The sequence below is a fragment of the Colobus angolensis genome, unplaced genomic scaffold (genome assembly GCF_000951035.1).
Source record: "Colobus angolensis palliatus isolate OR3802 unplaced genomic scaffold, Cang.pa_1.0 Scaffold79, whole genome shotgun sequence".
NCBI classification, from domain to species: Eukaryota; Metazoa; Chordata; class Mammalia; order Primates; family Cercopithecidae; genus Colobus; species Colobus angolensis.
The window spans coordinates 5,849,002-5,861,856 of record NW_012121709.1 but is presented as its reverse complement, the minus strand read 5'-3'; the positions used below and the strand labels follow the sequence as shown (position 1 = coordinate 5,861,856).

At 43.0% G+C, this 12,855-nt stretch overlaps 1 protein-coding gene across 1 annotated transcript in view; it reads left to right on the top strand.

Annotated features, from left to right (window-relative positions):
* The window catches only part of KSR2 (kinase suppressor of ras 2), a 509,446-nt gene that overhangs the window by 421,631 nt on the left and 74,960 nt on the right, over nt 1–12,855 (top strand). The window contains exon 8 of the mRNA XM_011928738.1: nt 2,104–2,230. Coding sequence (XP_011784128.1) covers nt 2,104–2,230 — 127 coding nt within the window. The remainder of the gene's footprint in view (nt 1–2,103; nt 2,231–12,855) is intronic.

Below are 12,855 nucleotides of genomic sequence, written 5' to 3'. Positions count from 1 at the left end.
CACTCTTTAGAGCAGGAGTCAGACATAAACTAAGATGCCTACGAGGGCCAAGTAGATGTCCTAAATGAGAGAAGTTGGCCAGATGGGGCTGTGGGACACTGGAAAACCCAAGTGCCATCTAGAGAGGGTAGCCAGCCACTTCAGCCATGTGGACCTACATTGCCAGCATTTCTGACATTTCCAACAAAGGCCCAAATAGAGAATTTTGTGTGCCACATGCTTATTTTTTATTTACTCAGTGTTTTTTGAGACGGAGTCTCGCTCTATCACCCAGGATGGAGTGCAGTGGTGCAATCTCGGCTCACTGCAACCTCTGCTTCCCGGGTTCAAGTGATTCTCCTGCCTCAGCCTCCTGAGTAGCTGGGACTACAGGCACATGCCACCTCGCCCGGCTAATTTTTGTATTTTTAGTAGAGGCGGGGTTTCACCATGTTGGCCAGAATGATCTCAGTCTCCTGAGCTCCAGTGATTCACCCGCCTCGGCCTGCCAAAGTGCTGGGATTACAGGTGTGAGCCACTGCGCCTGGCCCATATGCTTATTTTTAAATGTAAGCAGTTTATTAAAATATTTTAAACTCATGCTGGCCACCTCCCTGCAAACCCCTCATCTATGGGATGGATAGAGCCTTCAAATCACCAGGGAGCAACTTTAGAGTACAGCAACTTGCTAATCAGACACTGAGTCCTCCTTCCCTGCCCTCCCACTTTCCCACTCCCATCTCCCCTGGCCTTGATCAGTACATAGTCCTGGGAATCTGCCCTAATTCAGCATGAACCCAAGGGAAACTTAAAGAAGGAGGCAAATTGCTGCTGAAAGCACTGTAATGTGTCCCAAAGCCAACGGGCAGTTGGTTTTCAATGATCTTTGCATTGTTTATCTCCAAAAACACAGAAAATTGCAAGTGAAGGCAAAGTCTTCAGCTCCCTTCTCTTGCCCTTCCCACCCCACATCCTTAATTGAGAGCCGTCTCTTCCTTGAATAACTGTATACACTCAGTGAGGCTATTTTAAAGCCTGAATTCTCACCTCTCTTGAGACCCTGCCTTGGGTCAGCCTCATTGGAAAAATTGCCTCCCACCAAATTCTCCTCTGTAAAAGGTTCTGCTAGTGGCTGATTCCCATATGGACAGAACCAGCCTGTTGGAAGGTGATGGCTCTCAGAGGCTGACATTTGAAGAAGGGCTCCCTCCCACCCACCCTCAAGGCCATGCCTCCTTTTGTTCAAAGGTGGCAGGTGTCTGTACATGCAGAGCAAACTGAACTTTCCAGAAATCCACCAGCTTCTTGCTTTTTCTCTCTGTTGGTTGGAAGTTGAAAATATAGTCAGTTTCCATGGTGATGGCAGCTCAGGCTAAGCAGAGAAATGAAATCCCTGGGTCAATCCGGAGCTTGAACTTCTCAACCAATACCCCCCCTCACCACTGCAATAAAAACAAAAAACAAAAATCAGCTAACAAATAACAATACCAGGCATCAGATTTGATTTTGAGCTTCTCATTTTTGTCCCTTGCTGTGTTCCCCTGTGAGTAATAGAAATAACAGAAGGGAGAGGGGCTTGGGCGACGAGATTTGGATCAGGAAACATTTATTTAGCATCTACTATGTGCCTAGCTTCCTGGAACGGCTGTCTTTCAGGGATCCAGGGTTGTTTAGGACAAAGTGTTTCAATGTGCAGCAGGCTGCTTAGGCCTGAGAAATCCCAAAAGTAATGAAAGATGATCCTAACACAGAGGTTAGAAAGTTAGGGACAGGGCACCGTGATGAGCTTTTCCACTCGTCACAGGCCCTGAGAAATCAGGAACCTCGTGTATTTAAAATGAGTTTTGAGTCTGCCAATATGAAACAATTATGGTATTTTTAAAGACCTGATAGCTTTAGTTTTATTATTATCATCTTAATTGTCAAAAGTCATATATGGACAATAGAAATATGTTGCAAACCACAGAGAATACCCTGATCCCACCACAGAACGATGATCACTTTTAGTGAATTGTCCTCCAGGCTGGAGGCTGGGCCTAAGAGGTGGGATCTGAGCTATGCTATCCTGGCATAACCAAAGACAAAGTGATACTTAAATTCCCAAATCAATGTTTTTACCCCTACGGATCCAGCAAGGTTAGTCCGGACAGAGTCCGTTCCATGTGACATCAACAACCCTCTACGGAAGCCGCCTCGGTATTCAGACCTGCACATCAGTCAGACGCTCCCCAAAACCAACAAAATCAACAAGGTAAGGCTGGGCTTCCACTGGGTCTGGGCATGTGGGGCTGGTACTGCTGGGTGAGGGGTAGGAGGGAGGAAGGGTTGATCTGGGAGTATGGCGCTCCCTCCCAACCTGTCTCAGCTTCCCTAATTCTGTGATGTTTGTGTTGAGTAAAGCTTGAGGGACATCCAGCAATCAGTGGAGAGATTTGTGTGCCAGAAATCTAATTAAGAGAGAGGCCATGTCGGAATGAGAATGGATGAGGGTGTCCAGGAAGGCACAATGGATGGGAGGAGAGACTTAAAAGGAGTTTCCTTAGTGGTCCAGACCTCACTTGCTTTGCTCTGTGACAGGTTTTGCCATCTCTATTAGTCTGTTTCATGCTGCTGATAAAGACATACCTGAGACTGGATAATTTATGAAGAAAAAGAGGTTTAATGATCTCACAGTTCTATGTGACTAGGGAGGCCTCACAATTATGGCAGAAGGTGAAAGGCACATCTTCTATGATGGCAGACAAGAGAGGGCTTATGCAGGGAAACTCCTCTTTATAAAGCCATCAGATCTTGTGAGGCTTATTCCCTATCACAAGAATGGCACAGGAAAAACCAGCCCCCATGATTCAATTACCTCCCACTGGTCCCTCCCATGACATGTGGGAATTGTGGGAGCTACAATTCAAGATGAGATTTGGGTGGCGACCCAGCCACACTAGAACACCATCTTCCAGGACCAACTCTGCAGATGGTTCTGGGCTTTCTGACACATCTGTCGGATCAGACCTCAAGGAATAGTGGTCTATTTCTGAGCTTCTGGTAGAGGCTGGATGGGTGGGTTTTCTTTGGGGCCCTGAGCTCTGAGCAACAGGCAATTTGGTCGGCTTCTACCCTCAGACAGAGGTCAGCACTGGGCCCCTCTGTGCATCTTTCTTTCAGTTGTGGCCTAGATTCTGGCATGATTTCCATATCCTTTATTTGATCTGCTGATGGGACTGTACCAAATCTATCCCAGGGGTATGCCCAGCCTCCCAGTAGGAAGCAAAGGTTGCACACACCAGCAGGTGATTTCCAAGCATCTCAAAGCTTTCATGCATTATGTTGAAGGTTTGCATTGCTATAAAGGAATATCTGAGTCCGTTTGCATTGCTATAAAGGAATATCTGAGGCTGGGTAATTTATAAAGAAAAATGTTTATCTGGCTCATAGTTCTGCAGGCTGTACAAGAAGCCTGACACCAGCATCTGCTTCTGGGGAAGCCACAGGCTGCTTCTACTCACGTTGGACAGTGAAGGGAAGCAGGCATCACAAGGCAAAAGGAAGGAAGGAAACGCGTGTGTGAGAGAGAGAGGAAGGGAGAGGGAGAGAGAGAGAGAGGGAGAGAGAGAAGAGGGGAGGCGAGAGGAGAAGAGGGGAGGGAGGGGAGGGAAGGCAAGGGGAGAGAGGTGCCAGGCTCTTTTATACCACCAGCTCTAGCAGGAATTAATAGGGTGAGAACTCACTCATTACTGCAAAAAAAAAAAAAAGAGACCAAACTCTTCATGAGGGATCCACCCCTGTGACCCAAGCACCTCCCACTAGGCCCTACCTCCAACGTTGGGTTCAAATTTCAACATGCGATTTGGAGGAGACAAATATCCAAACTGTATCAGTGGAAAAAGCGCATTAGCCCAAGGATCAGGAGGGCACTGACCTGTGTTCACGTCCTAGAGGAACATCGTGATAGCTGAGTCACTATTCATTGGCAACGCGCAGAGAGAGGACTGCCCCCTTCCCAGTCCATTTCCCACACATCAGCCAGAGTGATACTTAATGAATGCAATTTGAATTATGCCATGCCCTGCTTAAAAACCATCCAATAGCTTTCGATTGCATCTAGAAAACAAATCAGACTCTACTGTAGCCTGAAAGGCCATGCATCATTTGGTCCCTCCTCTATCTCTGACCTCTCCTTCCATGTCTCCCCACAAAGCTCATGTGTCCCCTTTCTCTTGAGCTATCTCACCCGCCATTCTTATCTCGAAGCCATTTACCATCTGGCTCCTTGTGGCATCATTTCAGCAGTTGAGTGAAGTTGGCTTCTGGAATCAGGCAAACCTGGCAGCCAGCCAGGGCTTCCTCTGCTTATTAGCTGTGAGACTGAACAAGTAACTTAATCTCTCTGAGCCTCAGTTTTCCTGTATGTAAAATGGGGGTGTTCCAGTTATCTACTGCAGCACAACAAGCCACCCAAACTTCGTGGCATATGACAGTCATCCTCACAGAATCTGTAGGTCAGGAATTAGGACAGAGAGCAGAGGGAATGGTTTGTCTCTGCTCCATGATGGGAATCAACTGGGAAGACTCACACAGATAAGGACTGGAGTCATCTAAAACAGGGATTGACAAACTATGGCCCACAGGCCAAATCCAGCCCACCACCTACTTTTGTAAATAAAATTTTACTGAAACACAGTCATACCCATATTTCCGTGGCTGCTTTTGTGCTATAATGTCAGAGTTGAGTAGTCATGACAGAGACTGCATGGCCTGCAAAGCCTAAATTATTGACTGTCAGAATCTTTACAGAAAAGGTTTTTTGACCCCTGATTCAGAGGCTCTTTCACTCCATGTCTGGTGCCTGGGCTGGGTTGAGTCGAAGCATGGATTCAGCAGAATTGTCAACTAGAGCACCTGTATATGGACTTGCTGTAATGCTTGGGTGTCCTCACAATATGGCTGCCTCAGGGTAGTTGGGCTTCTTACATGGCAGCTCATGGCTCAAAGAGCAACTGAATTAGCAAACAGGTGGAACTTTGACAGTGTCACTTCTGCTGCACTTTACTGATGGAAGCAGTCACAAGCCTGCTCAGATTCAAAGGGAAGAAACACAGACCTCAACTCTTAGTGGGAAGAGTCCACAGATTTGTAGTCATATTTTAAACTGCCCGTGGCAGGCAATAAGAACACCAACCTCAGACAGTTGTTATGAGGATGGAATTCAATAATCAACATTTAAATGCACTCAGTGTACTTACCGGCCCATAGTTAATATCCAGGAGATTCTAGCTATTATTATCAGCTTAAATTTAGGGGCCTTTGATCAAAACGTCAGGCCGGGTCCACTTTTCCTTTGTTATTCGCAAAAGATACAGGTCTCTAGGAGAGGGGATCCCCACTGCTGGGAGGGCTGAGTAAGTTCAAATAGTGAGGCTTCTGGGAACTATAGTAACTGTGCGTCCCTTAGAACCCATTCTTTCCTTTGTGCCATTTTGAGGGGTGAGGAGCTCAGAACCACCCTGAGACCTTTCTCTCTGGCTTTACAGGCACCACGAGCCTCTTGGTATCAGATGAGACTGAAACATAGGTCAGATAGATCAGTGACTGTGACATTGTTCTGCTTGTCTGCCAGCAGGAGAATTTGATAAGGGAAATAAATTAACCTCTATTAAGAAAGCAGCTTTGACATGAAGGTGGACAGGATCTATCACAGGGCCGGGTTATTTTTTCCCCTCTTTCCCTTCTCACTGGCTTCACACAGATTCTTCTTGTCAGGCAATGACGTGGTTAGTGCAATAAGTTTCTGAGCCAATTTGGTCTGAAGATTTTTTTTTCACTGCTCTTTGTCTTGTCTCCTGTCTAGTTCAGTCAGTCCAGGTTCACAAAGGCCCTGCTTTTTCACCTAGCACAGTGGTTAGAGTGTAGATTTTGGAGTCAGAAAGTCTGGGCTTGCAACTCAGCTCTTTGACTTGCTGTGTGATTATGGGCCAGTTATCTCAAGGTCTGTCTGTCTTAGTTTTCCTTTATGTAAAATAGACATAATAGGAGGTATTATTGGGGTTGCAGACAGGATTCTATGTATGATATGTATAAAGGATTTTAGTCCAATGCTGAGTACTCAGGGCACGGAAGTAGCTTGATGATGACAAAGACAGAGAAAGAGGAGAAGGAAGAGGCAGGAGGAACAGGAAGAGGGAAGGAGGAGGAAAGGAAAGAGGAAGAGGAAGATAAGGAGAAAGAAGGAGGAAGAAGAGGAAGACAGAGTGGGATGGATGAGGAAAATGGAGGAGGGGGAAGGAGGAGAAGCAGCAGCAGTAGTATCTGCCAATTCCTTATGGGACCAATCTACAACCGTTGTACTTCCACATCAAGGCATCAAAACTACCATCTGCAGTAGTGGTAGAGGCTGAATCTCTGCCTGCTGTATTCAAGCTGTTTGAAGTGGCTGCATGCTGGCTTGCTTTTGTTGGCTGGTTGCAAGGTACAGAGACCTGCCTATGCTGGCTCTGCAAAATGAGTTGTCTTTTGTAAAGGATGGACATGGGGCAATTCAGAGAAAGGGAAATCATCATTTAGGATCTGGACCTTGTGAAAGTAGACCTGGAGGACGGTCTTGAGCTCAATCCAGCTCATTGGACCCAAAGCAAGCCCATGGGCCATTGTTCTGGTCTTCCATCGTGACCCTGACTCAGCTACTCTTTGTGAGTCTGCTCTGATGTGTTGTTACTGTTGGCTGGTTTCCTCATCTTCTACTTTTGTCTTTCTTTCCTTTATCATTGCTTCTGCCTCCATATAGTTCCTACTCCTTATGACCTTTGGCTTCTTTGTTTTCTGGCCTGTTGTGGCTCCCCTGTTCTCTTTGAACCTCATCTTATCTCAGCCTTTGCTCCTAATGCTCTCTGCTCTTCTTCCTAATGGCGTATCTCATCATTCCATCCCATATTATAGGTCACTGGTCAGCTGCCATTATGCTCTGGCCTATGGTCCTGTGTTGGGAGTGGGCTATGGAGGTCACAAGACAAGTGTGTCTGTTTAGGACAGTCCATTGAACAAAGGCTGTTGGGTTGGAGGGTGAGAACAGTTTCCTTAGAAAGTTTCCATGGGAGAATAGTGACCATCACCGCCATGTCCAAATCAGTGCTCAGCTGAGTGAAGTGGAAACCTGGGTGATGAACGTGCTTCTATTTGAGTTCCAGAGTCAGATGTGAATTTCTTATTACTTCACAACCTTGTGTTTCTGCTTCTGGGCCAGGACTTGGGACCTGGGCCACTAATGCTCTGTGTGACTCCAGGAGGCCATTCCTCCCACCTTAGAGTCTCAGCATCCCCTCCTACAGAATGAAGTGGTTGGACTGGACGGTCTCTGATGGATGTTTCCAGCTCTCATCTGTGTTCAGAAAGAGGAATTATGCCATTAGCCTTTCCCTGCATGATCTGGTAGAGTTTAATAAGTTTCCTTCTGATGGAACACAACCGCCAGCTGCTGGTCCTATTCAGACACAGATCTGAGTTTGACCTGCGGAAGAGATTTTCCCTCCTGTTGTAACAATTCTGCCAGGAGAAATGAGTACCATATGTATTAATGAGTCTGTCCTCAAAGAGGTAGAGATACATCCTTCCACCATAAAGACAAATTTCTCTGCCTCTCTCCCTCTTTCCCTCTATCCTTTCTTCATTTCAATTGCTTAATTCTTTCATTCATTCATATAGCATTGATTAGTTACCTCCTGTGTTTTTGTTTCTTGCTTAGTTTTACAGATTCCAAGATGAATAAGTAACAGTCTAGTGGGAGGAAATAGATCTTCCTCCTCTATCCGTCTCTCCTCTTCATTCATACAACCCTTCCTTTTTTCATTTCTTCCTTTCTTTTTTCCTTCGTCCAGCACACATTTATTGAGTAGTGGCCACCATGTGACTGTGTGACTGGCACATTGCTAAGTGCTGACGCATATAACATATTCCCTGTTCTCAGGGAGCACCTAGTCTAGAGGATGAGACAGATAAGCTGACAAATGTCCATGCAGAAGCACAAACCTATATGGTTTTGTTTTTTTGTTAAAGTTAGACAATGACCATCTTTTTGCAGAGCATCTATGGAAACTTCTTGAAATTTGCCAGCAGGTTCAAAGAGCAAGGCTTGGGAGGGTGGGTAGATACCTTTCTTTTCCTCGTATAATATAATTGGCCCCCAACTTCCTTGAAAAACCTCACCTGCCCCCTGGGCTGAGTGGGAGCTTCTCTCTATATCATAGTCATAAATGATAAATGTTTGCTCCACATGTCACTGACATATTATTCCTTATACCAATATGTCCATTTTATGGAAATGCAATTACCGTTAGATAAGATAGAGTGAGAAGGCTTCCTGATGCCTTTCTACTAATGTTGGATCAGAGTTACTTTCAAGGTGGTCTTGCCTGGCAGGTGGTTAGAATGAACTAGAGCACAGCCTTGCCTAGAATAGTAAGATTATGTCCGAGTGGTCAGATATCCCCTGCCTTCTACTGGGACTCACATTTATTTCTCCCGCACGGGGTCAGAGATCAAATTGGGGAGATCTGTTATTCCAAGGAAAATTCTATAGCTTGGGAATGTTAATTGTCCATGGGGCCAGTATCCATTTCTCTGGCTACACAATCATAGTTGAGTCTCCCTTTCTTGGAGACCCTGGAGTGAGTCTAGATTCTCCCTCCAGAGATAATACCTAACTTGCAGGTTTGCTGCCAGGATTAAAGGAACTAACAATATTAGTTACTCTGCTTCCAGGAAGATGGAGTAATTGTACTTTTCCATATTCCTCCCACTAAGTACAGTGGACCCTTGAACAATGTGGGGGTGAGGGATGCCAACCACACCCCCACAGTTGAAAATCCACATATAACTGTTGATGCCCCAAAAACATAACTACTAATAGCCCACTGTTGATCAGAAGCTTTACCAATGACACAGAGTTTATTAACATGTATTTTGTATGTTCTATGTCTTATATGTCATATTCTTACAATAAAGTAAGCTAAAGAAAAGAAAATGTTACTAAGAAAATTATAAGGAAGAAAATATATATTTACTGTTCATTAAGTGGAAACAGATCACCATAAAGGTCTTCATCCTTCTTGTCTTCATGTTGAGTAGGCTGAGGAAAAGGAGGAAGGGGAAGGGTTGGTCTTGCTGCCTCAAAAGTGGCAGAGGTGGAAGAAAACTCGCTTATAAGTGGACCAGTGCAATGCAAACCTATGTTGTTCAAGGGTCAACTGTACAGCTATAAACAAAGGACATTGTATATAAAATAAACATAAGACCACTCTGAAAGAGAAAGAGGGCAAGAAGGAGGCAGACCAGCTAGGGACCCAAGCAATGACACAGTGGCAAGTTCCCTGAGACCTTTTTTTTTTTTTTTTTTTTTTAAGATGAAGTCTTGCTCTGTCACCCAGACTGGAGTGCAGTGGCGCGATCTCGGCGTACTGCAACCTTTGCCTCCCAGGTTTGAGCGATTGTCCTGCCTCAGCCTCCCAAGTAGCTGGGACTACAGGCACCTGCCATCACACCTGGCTAACTTTTTTTTGTATTTTTAGTAGAGACAGGGTTTCACTATGTTGGCCAGGCTGGTCTTGAACTCCTGACCTTGTGATCCACCTGCCTCGGCCTCCTAAAGTGCTGGGATTACAGGCGTGAGCCACCGTGCCTGGCTGTCTGGGACTTCTTTTAGCTTCATGTATCCCAGACTTAGAACTGAAGAAGCTGGCAACCTGGATGTGTCAATGGGTTAAAAACAATAAAAGCCCCAACAAAAGCCTGCCCCATCTAGTCAAAGGCCCAGGAAAGGGACAGCTTAGCAAGAAAACTTTTACCCAATAACCAACCAAACGCCACAGCCAAACACCACAGAAAAATCTGTTGCCCTACCCACCCATAACAGCAAAGATCAAGTAGGGAATCTAGACTCCCATCTTTGTCAAGTGGAACCCTGGCATCCCAATCCTCCTGCCAGGCTGGTGTTAGAGAAGGCTGAATAGGGACTGTCATCCCTGCTGGTGGGAATGAACACCGCCCTCACCCAGCAATAATGCAGTACTCCTTCCCACACCTGCTGAGGGAGGATTCGAGGAGACCTAGTGAAGTGTCAGAGCTTTTACCACCACCATCATTAACAGGTCTGCTCCCTGCTTTTTAGCATTCTTACCCCTCCCAGCAAGAGTGGTATCAGCGAAGGTCTATGGGGGAGCTGGATTTCTACCTCTCCCCAGCAATAATGAGAAACTCCTTCCCTCTTCAGGGGCTAATAGAAGCTGAATGGAGAACTTAGACTTCTACCCATCCCTGGCAATAGCAAGGCAGTATCTCCCCTTTCTCTGCTAGAGCAATGTCACAGGAATCCAGCAAAAACAAGAGGTTTAAATAAGATCCAGAGTCTCACAACATAATACTCATGTGTTCACGCTTCAATTGAAAATTACTTGTCATAGCAAGAAGCAGAAAGATCTCAAGCTGAATAGAAAAAGAAAGACAATCAATAGAAGCCAATGCTGAGATGACTGGGATTTTAGAATTATCTGATGACACTTTTAAAGCATTCATTATAAAAATACTTCAATAAGCAATTATGAACATTCTTGAGACTAATGAAAACATAAGAAGTCCCTGAAAAGAAACAGAAAGTGTCAGCAAAGAATCAGAAGATAAAAAGAAGAAGCATTTAGAAAATTTAGAACATACAATTAGAAAATATACTAACCAGATAAAAAATTCAGTGGATGGAGTCAATAACAAGATGGATGGGGCAGAGGAAAGAATTTGTGAACTTGAAGATAGAGTGATAGAAATTACACAGTTGGATAACAGAGAGAAAATGGCCTGAGCAGAGTAGCAAGGACCCTTGGGGATTATAATAAAAAATCTAACATTGGTGTCATTGGTGTCCTGGAAAGAGAGAAGAGGAGAAAGAGGACAGAGCTGAAAATGTTCTTAAACACATAATGGTTGAAAACTTCCCAAACTGGGCAAAAGACATAAACTTACAGATTAAAGAATCTCAGAAAACACCAAAGAAGATCAACTCAAAGAAATCCATGCTAAGATATGTCATGTCAAACTTCTGAAAACTGAAGACAGACAAAAGCATCTTGAAAGCAACAACAGAGAAACAATACTTTACCTATGGGAGAAACCAATCAAATGACCACAAATTTCTCATCAAAGCCATGGAGGCCAGAAGAAAGTGGCACAGCATTTTTTCACATGCTGAAAGAAAAGTTTTCAATTCAGAATTCCATGCATAGTGAAAATGTTCTTCAAAAATGAAAGAGAAATCAAGACATTGTCAGATGAAGGAAAACTATTTGTGATAAGTGTATCTACCCTGAAAGAATAACTGAAAAGTATTTTCTAAACAGAAAAGAAGTAATAAAGAATCTTGGAAAATCAGGAAACAATAAAAAGTGTACAACTACTAGTAGATACAATAGTACATATACCTTCTCCTCTTAAATTTTCTAAATTATGCTTGAGAGTTGAAGCAAAAATTATAACACTTTCTGATGTGGTTCTATATATATGTACAGGAAATATTTAAGACAATTATTAAAGGGGGAGGGTGAGGACATAAAGAAACATTTCACTCAAGCTAGTAAAATGTCAACACCAGTAGACTGCAATAAGTTATGCATATATAATATAATACCTACAGCAGCCATTTAAAAAGCTATATGAAGAGATACACTCAAAAATACTCTAGCTATGTCAAGATGAAACTCTAAAAAATGTTTAACTCACAAGAAGGCAGGAAAAATAAAACAGAAATTAAAAATGAAATTGACAAACCTGTAGTATGACCAACAAAGAGAAAATTCTGATTACAATTATCAGGAATGAGAGGGGACATCTCTACAGACTCTGCAGTCATCAAATGGACAAAAAGAGAATATACAAACAATGCTACACATATACATTTTTTAGCTTAAATGAAATAAGCCAGTTTCTTGAAAATCACAAACTTCCACAACTCACCCAATATGAAATGTATAATTTGCATAGCCCTGTAAACATTAAGGAAACTGAATTTGTAATTTTAAAACTATCTTACTCTGAAAAAAGAAATCTCCAGATGGTGTCACCGGAGAATACTACCAAATGTCTAAAGAAGAATTAACACCAACTGTACACAATCTCTTCCAAAAAATAGAAGAGTATACTTTCCAATTCATGATATATGCCAATATTACCCTGATTCGAAGCCAAAGTACAGAAAAGGAAAACTACAGACTAATATTCTTCATTAATATAGATGCGAAAATTCTTAACAAAATATTTAGAAAATAGAGGTCAGCAATATATACAAGTGGAGTTTAGTCCAGGGATAACAGACTGGTTCAATATCTGAAAAATCAATTAACATAATTCACCATATTAACAAGCTAAGAATAAAAAGTAACATGGTTATATCAATTGATACAAAAAATTGTTTGACAAAATTCAACAACCATTCATGGTAAAAGAAATCAGAAAAGTAAAAATGAGGAAATTCCTCAACTTGATAAAAGCACCTAAAATAATACTACAGCTAACATTATACTTAGTGATGAAAAACTGAATGTTTTCCTCTATAACTGGGAACAAGCTAGGACACCCACTCTCACCATTCTTATTAAACACAGTGCTGGAAGTTCTGGCCAATGCAGTAAGGCAAGAAAAGGAAACAAGACGTGCAGACTGGAAAGGGGGAAATAAAAATGTCCTTATTTGCAAATGACACCATCATCTATGTAGAGAATCCCAAAGAAAATACAAAAATCCCAAATAATATATTTTTTTAAAAGTTCTTAGAACTAATTAGTGAATTCAGCAAGGTCACAGAATACATGATCAATACAAATTAGTTATATTTCTTTTTTTTTTTTTTTT